This window comes from Perca fluviatilis, chromosome 16 (genome assembly GCF_010015445.1).
Source record: "Perca fluviatilis chromosome 16, GENO_Pfluv_1.0, whole genome shotgun sequence".
Lineage (NCBI taxonomy): Eukaryota > Metazoa > Chordata > Actinopteri > Perciformes > Percidae > Perca > Perca fluviatilis.
The window spans coordinates 4327176-4339675 of NC_053127.1; the positions used below are offsets into that span (position 1 = coordinate 4327176).

At 44.0% G+C, this 12500-nt stretch overlaps 2 protein-coding genes across 3 annotated transcripts in view; one reads left to right on the forward strand and one right to left on the reverse strand.

The window, feature by feature from the left end:
• Positions 1-12500, reverse strand: part of LOC120544555 (E3 ubiquitin-protein ligase Siah2-like) — a gene marked incomplete at its 3' end in the record, with an annotated part of 540100 nt that overhangs the window by 45403 nt on the left and 482197 nt on the right.
• ap4m1 (adaptor related protein complex 4 subunit mu 1) overlaps positions 1-12500 on the forward strand; it is a 44941-nt gene that overhangs the window by 16783 nt on the left and 15658 nt on the right. For both annotated transcript variants that reach the window (XM_039778416.1, XM_039778417.1), the window contains exons 8-13: positions 3182-3244; positions 4694-4760; positions 7312-7365; positions 8854-8960; positions 9625-9716; positions 11225-11269. In XM_039778416.1, the coding sequence (XP_039634350.1) occupies positions 3182-3244; positions 4694-4760; positions 7312-7365; positions 8854-8960; positions 9625-9716; positions 11225-11269 (428 nt within the window). The remainder of the gene's footprint in view (positions 1-3181; positions 3245-4693; positions 4761-7311; positions 7366-8853; positions 8961-9624; positions 9717-11224; positions 11270-12500) is intronic.

The following is a 12500-nucleotide window of genomic DNA, read 5'->3' on the forward strand; positions in this document are numbered from 1 at the left end:
AAATGTAGTTTCAGACAGGGAAGTGGAGTCTGTGGGGAAGTCTCAGGAGCTCTGGGGCTGTTATCTGTGGGGCTCATTTTCCAAGTTTCTCCCATATAGCGTTGAGATCATATATATATATATATATATATATATATATATATATATATATATATATATATATATATATATATATATTATATATATATATATATATACCCACTACATAGCATGCCATTGACATTGTAGATTATCTAAAGCATCAACTATGAATGAACACATACGGAATTATGTACTTAACAAAAGTGTGGAAATAACTCGAATACATGTCTTATATTTTAGATTCTTCAAAGTAGCCACCCTTTGCTTTTTGATAACTCTGCAAACCCTTGGTGTTCTCTCAATGAGCTTCATGAGGTAGTCACCTGAAATGGTTTTACCTTCACAGGTGTGCTTTGTCAGGGTTCCATTAGTGGAAGTTTTTCCCTTATTAATAAAAAAGCAAAGGGTGGCTACTTTGAGGAATCTAAAATATAAGACATGTTTTCAGTTATTTCACACTTTTTGTTAAGTACATAATTCCATATGTGTTCATTCATAGTTTTGATGCCTTCAGTGAGAATCTACAATGTAAATAGTCATGAAAATAAAAAGGAAACACATTGAATGAGAAGGTGTGTCCAAACTTTTGGCCTGTATTGTATGTGTATATATATATATATATATATATATATATATATATATATATATATATATATATATATATATATATATATATATATATATAGAGGTCAGTCTTCCGCTCCCAGAGGGCCACACTGAAAAATGAGAATAAGGGCCAGACATGGAGAGATTATTGACATGCTTTTATTTAAGAGAAAAAGTCAAATATTGTGACTGTATTATTGCATGTCTCATATACTGTAGTCTTCTCACTTACATTCTGGGCCTCATTAAGCCCCCCCAAAAAAGTTCTTCAGCCAGCGACAAGTACGTTGAAAAAAGCGCCAAAAAAGGCCGAAAAAAAAAACGCCAAAATCGTCTGAAAAAAGCGACAAAAACATCAGAAAGTGCCAAAAACATCGTGAAAAGTGCCAAAAACTTCTGGAAAAAGTGGCAAAACATCGAGCAAAGGGTCAAAAACATTAATACAAAGTGCCTAAAGCATGTGTGTCAAACTCGAGGCCCGAGGGCCAAATCCGGCCCCTGGCAGGTTTCTATCTGGCCCCCATTTCAATTTAGGTTCAAAATAAATTTAGGCCCACCTAGTTTATGTCTAGTAATGTTTATGTTTAAGTTTTCGTGCTTTTTGTTGACATTTTAGACACCTTTTCTGGCGGTTTATGCATTTTTTAGGCACTTTGTTTTAATGTTTTTGACGCTTTACTCAATGTTTTGCCACTTTTCCGGAATTTTTTGCCACTTTTCACGATGTTTTTGCCACTTTTCACGATGTTTTTGCCACTTTTCACAATGTTTTTGCCACTTTTCACGATGTTTTTGCCACTTTCTGATGTTTTTGTCAGTTTTTCAGCCGATTTTGGCGCTTTTTTCCCCGGCTTATTTCCAACTTTTTTGGCGCTTTTTTCAACGTACTTGTCGCTGGCTGAAGAACTTTTTTGGGGGGGCTTAATGAGGCCCAGAATGTAAGTGAGAAGACTACAGTATATGAGACATGCAATAATACAGTCACAATATTTGACTTTTTCTCTTAAATAAAAGCATGTCAATAATCTCTCCATGTCTGGCCCTTATTCTCATTTTCCAGTGTGGCCCTCTGGGAAACTGAGTTTGACACCCCTGGCCTAAAGCATTGAAATAAAAAAATGCATAAACTGCCGGAAAAGGCATCTAAAATGTCAACAAAATGCACAAAAACTTTGGAAAAAGCGACATAAACTAGGTGGGCCTAAATTTATTGTGAACCTAAATTGAAATGCGGGCCGGATCAAAACCTGCCAGGGGCCTGATTTGGCCCTTGGGCCTCGAGTTTGACACGTGCAATATATATGATATCAACTCTCTCTCGCACCACGCAGTTCACAGTAGGTATTACTGCTACGGTAGCCTTCACGCTTCAAAAAGCCGCTCTCTCGCTCCTTATCATTCTCCTTTATCTTTTTCTGGGCGAAGAAGAAGAATAAGACTCCTGTTCCTGAAATTTGGATTGTGAATACATGTGGTCCTCCATGTTTACTTCTTCTAACTTGCTACGATACCCGTTAGCAGCATTAGCAGCGTTAGCAGCGTTAGCAGCGTTAGGAGCATTAGGAGCATTAGGAGCATTAGGAGCATTAGCAGCGTTAGCAGCATTAGCAGCATTAGGAGCATTAGCAGCATTAGGAGCGTTAGCAGCATTAGCAGCGTTAGCAGCATTAGCAGCGTTAGCAGCAGCTGGGATTTATCATGGGACAGAGAAAACGTGAAAGGTGGAGCAGTATGTCCTGTATGTCCATCACACACACACACACACACACACACACACACACACACACACACACACACACACACACACACACACACACACACACAGGCAGAGCAGTATGTCCTTTATGTCCCTCACACACACACACACACACACACACACAAACAAACACACACAGGTGGAACAGTATCTCCTGTATGTCCCTTACACACACACACACACACACACACACACACACACACACACACACACACACACACAGGCAGAGCAGTATGTCCTGTCCATGTCCCTTACACACACACACACACACACACACACACACACACACACACACACACACACACACAGGCAGAGCAGTATGTCCTGTATGTCCCTTACACACACACACACACACACACACACACACACACACAAACAACGGCAGAGCAGTATGTCCTGTATGTCCCTTACACACACACACACACACACACACACACACACACACACACACACACACACACACACAAAGGCAGAGCAGTATGTCCTGTATGTCCCACACACACACACACACACACACACACACACACACACACACACACACACACGCACACACACACAGAGTTAAAAACCCAGAGCAGCAGATCCTATGCTTCTCCTCATATAGCAGCCATGTTCTTTCTGTGTTCCACCTTCTGTCATGTTACTCTTCTTCAGCCCCTGGAGTATTTGAACATGTGTGAATATGCCATGACACAATCTGGGGGACTCTTCACAAACTCACTTTTTGTGTGTTTCCAGGGAGGGAAGAGCGAGATATTCGTGGACGTGATCGAGAGGATGACTGTCGTCATCGGCTCCAACGTGAGTAACGGCAGCTGTCTTCAATGTGCTTATTATTTAATGTCAAGTGTCTGTTCCAGGGCGCCCTATTTTAAGCGCTAATCACCTGGCGCAGGTGTGTTTAGGGCGTGTAGGAATCCACTTTTGTTAGTTTAACGGCAGAAAATAGGGTCCGTGTTTAGGGCGCCTGGTCCTAAAGGGTTGTACTTAGTGTCTTCATTAATCAGAGGTGTGTTTTGGGCGTAACATGCAATCAACCAATCAGAGATCATCTCCCATTCATCAACCAATCAGAGATCATCTCCCATTCCTTTTAAAAGCCAGGCGCGTTTGGACCTTGGAGCATTGCTGTTATGATGGAGGATTTACACCCTAATATTTTTATTTTTAATCTTCTGCATGTGTGTGTGTGTGTGTGTGTGTGTGTGTGTGTAACAAGCATAGTGTGCGTGCGCTGTGCACGAGCCTAGGACCATTTTCCTAATGCTCTGTTAAAATAACAATGAAATGCTGCGTTATTGACTTTAGACCAGGTTTTTGTTGGTCACTTCCCGCTGCCTCAAGGTAGCAATAATGCACCTGAACACACCTCCCTGTAAGACCAGCACGCCCAGAATGCACCTGAACACACCTCCCTGTAAGACCAGCACGCCCAGAATGCACCTGAACACACCTCCTGTAAGACCAGCGCGCCCAGAATGCACCTGAACACACCTCCCTTAGACCAGCGCCCAGAATGCACCTGAACACACCTCCCTCAGGGCACTAGCGCCCAGAATGCACCTGAACACACCTCCTGTAAGGGCACCAGCGCCCCAGAATGCACCTGAACACACCTCCCTGTAAGACCAGCACGCCCAGAATGCACCTGAACACACCTCCCTGTAAGACCAGCACGCCCAGAATGCACCTGAACACACCTCCCATGTAAGACCAGGGGCGCCCAGAATGCACCTGAACACACCTCCCTGTAAGACCAGCGCGCCCAGAATGCACCTGAACACACCTCCCATGTAAGACCAGCACGCCCAGAATGCACCTGAACACACCTCCCTGTAAGACCAGCACGCCCAGAATGCACCTGAACACACCTCCCTGTAAGACCAGCACGCCCAGAATGCACCTGAACACACCTCCCTGTAAGACCAGCACGCCCAGAATGCACCTGAACACACCTCCCTGTAAGACCAGCACGCCCAGAATGCACCTGAACACACCTCCCTGTAAGACCAGCACGCCCAGAATGCACCTGAACACACCTCCCTGTAAGACCAGCACGCCCAGAATGCACCTGAACACACCTCCCTGTAAGACCAGCATACCCATGGGCGCCCATGTGCAGGATAGGAGCCCTGAGACTCTAAGATTCTTTAATTCGGCACTCTGAAGCCACCATTTACTGCTGGATGTTACGGTGAAACCATGAAACATGTCTTAAGCTCACCTGGGGTCCTGTTGTCTTTGCTGCAGGGAGTTTTGATGAAAGCTGACGTCGAGGGAGAGATCAGAGTCAAGTGTTACATGCCGAGCTGCTCGGGTGAGTTTGAACACGAAGCTAAAAAATTAAAAAAGCTAAAGACAGGTGGAGTGTGAAAGGGTTACAATGCCAACCATCACTGTGGTTTACCAGCAGCCTCGTACCGTCACAGTGTCATAACTTCAGACCAAATGAGTGTAAAGAACCGATTGTCCCAAAGAAATTGTACATTTATAGACTTAAAGGTGCTCTAAGCGATTGACATTTCTTTGGTCACATACAGCAAACATCTCCTCACTATCTGCTAGCTGTCTGTCCCCTGAACACACTGTAAAAAATATCTCCTCACTACCTGCTAGCTGCCTGTCCCCTGAACACACTGTAAAAAACATCTCCTCACTATCTGCTAGCTGCCTGTCCCCTGAACACACTGTAAAAAATATCTCCTCACTACCTGCTAGCTGCCTGTCCCCTGAACACACTGTAAAAAACATCTCCTCACTATCTGCTAGCTGCCTGTCCCCTTAACACACTGTAAAAAACATCTCCTCACTATCTGCTAGCTGCCTGTCCCCTGAACACACTGTAAAAAATATCTCACTATCTGCTAGCTGCCTGTCCCTCTTAACACACTGTAAAAATATCTCACTATCTGCTAGCTGCCTGTCCCCTTAACACACTGTAAAAAATATCTCCTCACTATCTGCTAGCTGCCTGTCCCCTGAACACACTGTAAAAAATATCTCACTATCTACTAGCTGCCTGTCCCCTGAACACACTGTAAAAAATATCTCACTATCTACTAGCTGCCTGTCCCCTGAACACACTGTAAAAAATATCTCACTATCTGCTAGCTGTCTGTCCCCTGAACACACTGTAAAAAATATCTGCTAGCTGCCTGTCTCCTGAACACACTGTAAAAAATATCTCCTCACTATCTGCTAGCTGTCTGTCCCCTGAACACACTGTAAAAAATATCTCACTATCTGCTAGCTGCCTGTCCCCTTAACACACTGTAAAAAATATCTCCTCACTATCTGCTAGCTGCCTGTCCCCTGAACACACTGTAAAAAATATCTCCTCACTATCTGCTAGCTGTCTGTCCCCTGAACACACTGTAAAAAATATCTCCTCACTATCTGCTAGCTGTCTGTCCCCTGAACACACTGTAAAAATATCTCCTCACTATCTGCTAGCTGTCTGTCCCCTGAACACACTGTAAAAACATCTCCTCACTATCTGCTAGCTGTCTGTCCCCTGAACACACTGTAAAAAATATCTCCTCACTATCTGCTAGCTGCCTGTCTCCTGAACACACTGTAAAAAATATCTCCTCACTATGTGCTAGCTGTCTGTCCCCTGAACACACTGTAAAAAATATCTCACTATCTGCTAGCTGCCTGTCTCCTGAACACACTGTATAAAATATCTCCTCACTATCTGCTAGCTGTCTGTCCCCTGAACACACTGTAAAAACATCTCCTCACTATCTGCTAGCTGCCTGTCCCCTGAACACACTGTAAAAACATCTCCTCACTATCTGCTAGCTGTCTGTCCCCTGAACACACTGTAAAAAACATCTCCTCACTATCTGCTAGCTGCCTGTCCCCCTTTTAACACACTGTAAAAAATATCTCACTATCTGCTAGCTGCCTGTCCCCTGAACACACTGTAAAAATATCTCCTCACTATCTGCTAGCTGTCTGTCCCCTGAACACACTGTAAAAATCTCCTCACTATCTGCTAGCTGCCTGTCCCCTGAACACACTGTAAAAAATATCTCCTCACTATCTGCTAGCTGTCTGTCCCCTGAACACACTGTAAAAAACATCTCCTCACTATCTGCTAGCTGTCTGTCCCCTGAACAAAAAACATCTCACTATCTGCTAGCTGCCTGTCCCCTGAACACACTGTAAAAAATATCTCACTATCTACTAGCTGCCTGTCCCCTGAGGGTTAGTGTGAGGAGGAGGAGGAGGAGGAGGAGGAGGAGGGGTGAGCTAGCCTCGTTTTGTTTGAAAAGACTTCGAATGTCAACAAGAAGTGACGTCACCCAACATCTCTTAGAGCACCTTTTAAAGGAATACTTTAGCCACCCAAAATGATCATTTGTATATACACACACACATGACAAATGACAAACACACTCTCTCTTTCTCTCTCTCTCTTTCTCTCTCTCTTTCTCTCTCTCTCTTGTCTCAGTTTACATGCTAACGAAGATTTCAGAAGTCTCCACTGTGGTCAGAGTCTTTAGAAAGACTCTGTTTCAGAGGAGAGTTCTCAGTTTGCGTGTAAACGAAGGGTACAAACGAAGGGAAATTTGTAAAAAAAATAATAGCCACGTACGTGCTAAAAAATGCATCTTGTTGAGTTTTTCGATTCTTAAAAGTTTTCTGTAGGAGTTGAAGGTAACACAGGGGGAGTTACTGGTGTACAGATGGTCATTTTGGGGTGAAGTCAAGGTTGAGTCCTTTCAATTTGCTTCTCTGTAGTAGGACAGCAGCATTCAGAGCTGTGTGTTTTGTTATGTTTCACTTGATTTGGTCCTCACAAGTACAGGAACACACACACACACACACACACTCTTTAACATGTTGTCTTTGGTCAACAGAGATGCGAATCGGTCTGAACGAAGAATTCAGCATCGGCAAGTCACAGCTCAGAGGTAAAACAGACACGCACAGACACACACACACTCGCACACACAGACACACTCGCACACGCACACAGCCACACACACACACAGACACACACACACCCACAGAGACACACACACACACACAAACACACACACTCCACACACGCACGCACACACACTCCCCGCACACACACATACACACAAACACACGCACACACACACACACACTCTGCATTACATATAACACACAAATAATAATAATAAATACAAACACAGCACATACCCACACACCACACACAACACACACACGCGACACACACTTACACACGCCACACACACACACACACACATACACACACACACACACACACACACACAACACACACACACACACACACACAACACACACACACGCACAACACACACAAATACACACACACACACACGCCACACACACACACACACACACACAAACACACGACACACACACACACACACCCCACACACACACATACACACACACCCCTAAAATAAAAAAAACACACACACACAAACAACGACATACTACACACACGCACGCCGCCGCATTCACACACAAAACCGCACACACAGACACGCACACACACGCAACACACACACACACACACACACAAATAACACACACCTAAACACACACACACACACTCCCCACACACACAACACACACACATACCACACACACACAACACAACACACACACACACACACACACAAAATACACGATTAATACACATCCAAATACACACACACCAACACACGCACACACACACACACAATACACTCCTACCACACACACACACACACAAACACACACACTCCCCCAAGACACGCACGCACACACACACGACACACACACACACACCCCCATAATAATACACACACACACACTCCCCACACAATAATACACACACACACACGCCATCACACAATAAAATACACACACACACACACACACACAAAACACACACACCTAAAAACGACACATCAACATCAACACAAACACACCCCCACAATACACACACACACACACAACTGGACTACTACTACTGGATGTACTACTGGATGTACTACTGGATGTACTACTGGATGTACTACTGGATGTACTACTACTGTGTGTACTACAGGATGTACTACTGTGTGTACTACAGGATGTACTACTGTGTGTACTACAGGATGTACTACAGGATGTACTACAGGATGTACTACTGTGTGTACTACAGGATGTACTACTGTGTGTACTACAGGATGTACTACAGGATGTACTACTGTGTGTACTACAGGATGTACTACTGTGTGTACTACAGTGTGTACTACAGGATGTACTACTGTGTGTACTACAGGATGTACTACTGTGTGTACTACAGGATGTACTACTGTGTGTACTACAGGATGTACTACTACTGTGTGTACTACAGGATGTACCACTAGTGTACCCAGCCACCCTGTTAAAGTGTCTCTGTGTGTGTCCCTGTGGAGGTTACGGAGCTGCTGTTCGTGTTGACGAGTGCAGCTTCCACCAGGCGGTCCGACTGGACGAGTTCGACAGCAACCGCATCCTCCGGCTGTGTCCCAGCCAGGGAGAGGTGAGTGGTCTTAAAGGGGCCCTGCCGCACAAAAACATTTTCACTTGTACTTTTTGAAATATATCAGGTCCATATATGTGTGTGTGGTATGTGGTGAATGTGTAAATGAACTGCTGCCTCCTCTGTCAGCTCTAGATACTGAACAGAAATAAGCAGAGAAATCAGACCAATCACAGAAGCTGGTCAGTCTGACATCATGCTGCCTGAGCTCATTACTATTCATGAGCTCGCCCAGTTGGGCTGGGGTAAAGGATTACTGACAGCCAGGCTCTCATTGGCTAGCTGTTAGCCAATCAGATCCAAACAGCTCAGCTCGTTGAATATTAATGAGAACTGGCAGAAATCGAGCCGAGTCTTCCTGTAGGCTTTCTATACCGCGCTAGAATGGCTTGAAACAAGGTAACCATGGTTACCGAGTCCATGGTAGACCTTCAGACATCACCACAGAGTCATGAGATACATGTGGCAGGGCAGCTTTAACTGTCTCCCCTGCACTTTATCTGTGTGAACATGTACAATTACTCGCCTTCAGAGTTATTTAGTCAGCAGTGGTGGGATGTAACTGTAACTGCTGTTCGTCAGTGATGTAAAACAGTGATGAAAGCTTTCCTGGCTGGTGCGTTCAGGGACAGTCTGACGTCTGGCCGTCTTCCTCCCGTTGCAGCAAACAGTGATGCAGTATCAGCTGAGTGATGACCTGCCGTCGGCGCCGCCATTCCGCCTCTTCCCAACCATCGAGAGAGACAGCGGAGGAAGGTAGAGTCCCCAGACCAGGTCCCCCAGACCAGGTCCCCCAGACCAGGTCCCACAGACCAGGTCCCCCAGGCCAGGTCCCCCAGGCCAGGTCCCCCAGGCCAGGTCCCCCTGGACAGTCCCCCTGGACAGTCCCCCAGACCAGGTCCCCCAGGCCAGGTCCCCCAGGCCAGGTCCCCCAGGCCAGGTCCCCCTGGACAGTCCCCCAGACCGGTCCCGCAGACAGAAAAAAAATTCAAACGTTTTGATCGTCTTTTTCAAACACTTTTGCCACTTTTTTCAAAGTGTCTGTCAGTATTTTTCGGCGCTTTTTTGATGATCTTTTTAAGCTTTCCCCATGTTTTTGTCACTTTTCCGATTTTTTTGTAACTTTTTTCCAATATTTATTTTGTCACTTTTTTTCGGATTTTTTTTTTTTTTTTTACTTTTTCCGCTTTTTTTTTTTTTTTAACTTTTTCCGATTTTTTTTTTTACTCCATGTAAATAATCAGGACTTTTAGCGTGTATAGAGCCAACATATCTCCACCAGACTCCATGTAAATAATCAGGACTTTTAGCGTGTATAGAGCCAACATATCTCCACCAGACTCCATGTAAATAATCAGGACTTTTAGCGTGTATAGAGCCAGCATATCTCCACCAGACTCCATGTAAATAATCAGGACTTTTAGCGTGTATGGAGCCAACATATCTCCACCAGACTCCATCTAAATAATCAGGACTTTTAGCGTGTATAGAGCCAGCATATCTCCACCAGACTCCATGTAAATAATCATGACTTTTAGCGTGTATGGAGCCAACATATCTCCACCAGACTCCATGTAAATAATCAGGACTTTTAGCGTGTATAGAGCCAACATATCTCCACCAGACTCCATGTAAATAATCAGGACTTTTAGCGTGTATGGAGCCAACATATCTCCACCAGACTCCATGTAAATAATCAGGACTTTTAGCGTGTATAGAGCCAGCATATCTCCACCAGACTCCATGTAAATAATCAGGACTTTTAGCGTGTATAGAGCCAACATATCTCCACCAGACTCCATGTAAATAATCAGGACTTTTAGCGTGTATAGAGCCAGCATATCTCCACCAGACTCCATGTAAATAATCAGGACTTTTAGCGTGTATAGAGCCAGCATATCTCCACATGTAAATGGGTTAATTAAGGGTTTATTTCAACCAAACCAGAGTGGTGATTGTTGCAACAGGCGAAAGATGAACTAATACAGTTTTTGATAGTTTAATTTAGTTTCTGTCCACTTTGAATGAAGTGTGTTTTACGATGATAAAATCACTGATTATTTACATGGAGTCTGGTGGAGTTTGGTGATGGTGATTTTGGGGCTTTTTCATGTTAAACTAAAAGGATCTTTAACAGAAACAGTGGAAAGACGTACCAAGACATAGTTAAAGGTTTATAAACATGCGTTATGTGGAAAATTAGAAAACATTAAAACATGTGAGTCTGAGAAGGTTAAAAAGGTGTCGATGTTGTGTCTCTGCAGGCTGCTGATGTACCTGAAACTTCGCTGTGATCTGCCGCCAAAGAGGTACGTTTTTATTTCATCCGGTGGAGAATACATAATCTTAACGAGCTTCAATGCCTGCGACTAAACCGTAGTATCAAGTACGAGCGTGCACGGAGACAGTTTATGCTCAACGCGTTAATAAGGAAGAAGTAGTAGAGAAGAAGAGACCGGAAGTTAAAGCAAAGCAGGCTGCCTGGCAACAGAAGTAAACGCCATCAGTTGTCGGTTGTCAGACAGGCACAAGAAATGGTTTCCAATCCGACCCACATACTTCACCCAGACTTCCAGGGTTCCTAAATATAGGCTAAACCGATATTATTCATCCAGGTAAGTTGATGGAGAACAATTTCTCATTCATACCTGGAAGCTGCCCAGTACAGCCCCAGTCTGATCTGCATGGCCACTGAGCAGCTCCACTGGAGCAGGTTGGAGGTTAAGGGCCTTGCTCAAGGGCACCTCAGTGGTGGTAATGAGGGAGAGACAAGCGCTGCTCTTTTCACTTTCACCCAAGCTTGCTTCTTTAACTAGGCCACCACTGCCCAGATATGAACACTCATTAGTGCCCATGTCCATTAGGCTTATCAACACTAACGTGTAGGCTGGCTGGGTTGTGCACTATGTCATCGCGCAATAAGTAGGTTATCGGAGTTATGCAATATGTTTATGGTGCAATAAATGGGCTGTTGGATTGTTCAGTATGTCGTTGTGTACTGCATAGGTTATGTGGAAATGTGTCATCTGTGCAGTACGTAAAGGGTTGTTGAATTACAAACTGCCACTGAAAGGAGAAGTTAATGTGCCGACTATATAGGGACCTGTCTAATGTATATGAGAGTATTACTATATAGGGACCTGTCTAATGTATATGAGAGCATTACTATATAGGGACCTGTCTAATGTATATGAGAGTATTACTATATAGGGACCTGTCTAATGTATATGAGAGTATTACTATATAGGGACCTGTCTAATGTATATGAGAGCATTACTATATAGGGACCTGTCTAATGTATATGAGAGTATTACTATATAGGGACCTGTCTAATGTATATGAGAGTATTACTATATAGGGACCTGTCTAATGTATATGAGAGTATTACTATATAGGGACCTGTCTAATGTATATGAGAGCATTACTATATAGGGACCTGTCTAATGTATATGAGAGTATTACTATATAGGGACCTGTCTAATGTATATGAGAGTATTACTATATAGGGACCTGTCTAATGTATATGAGAGTATAACTATA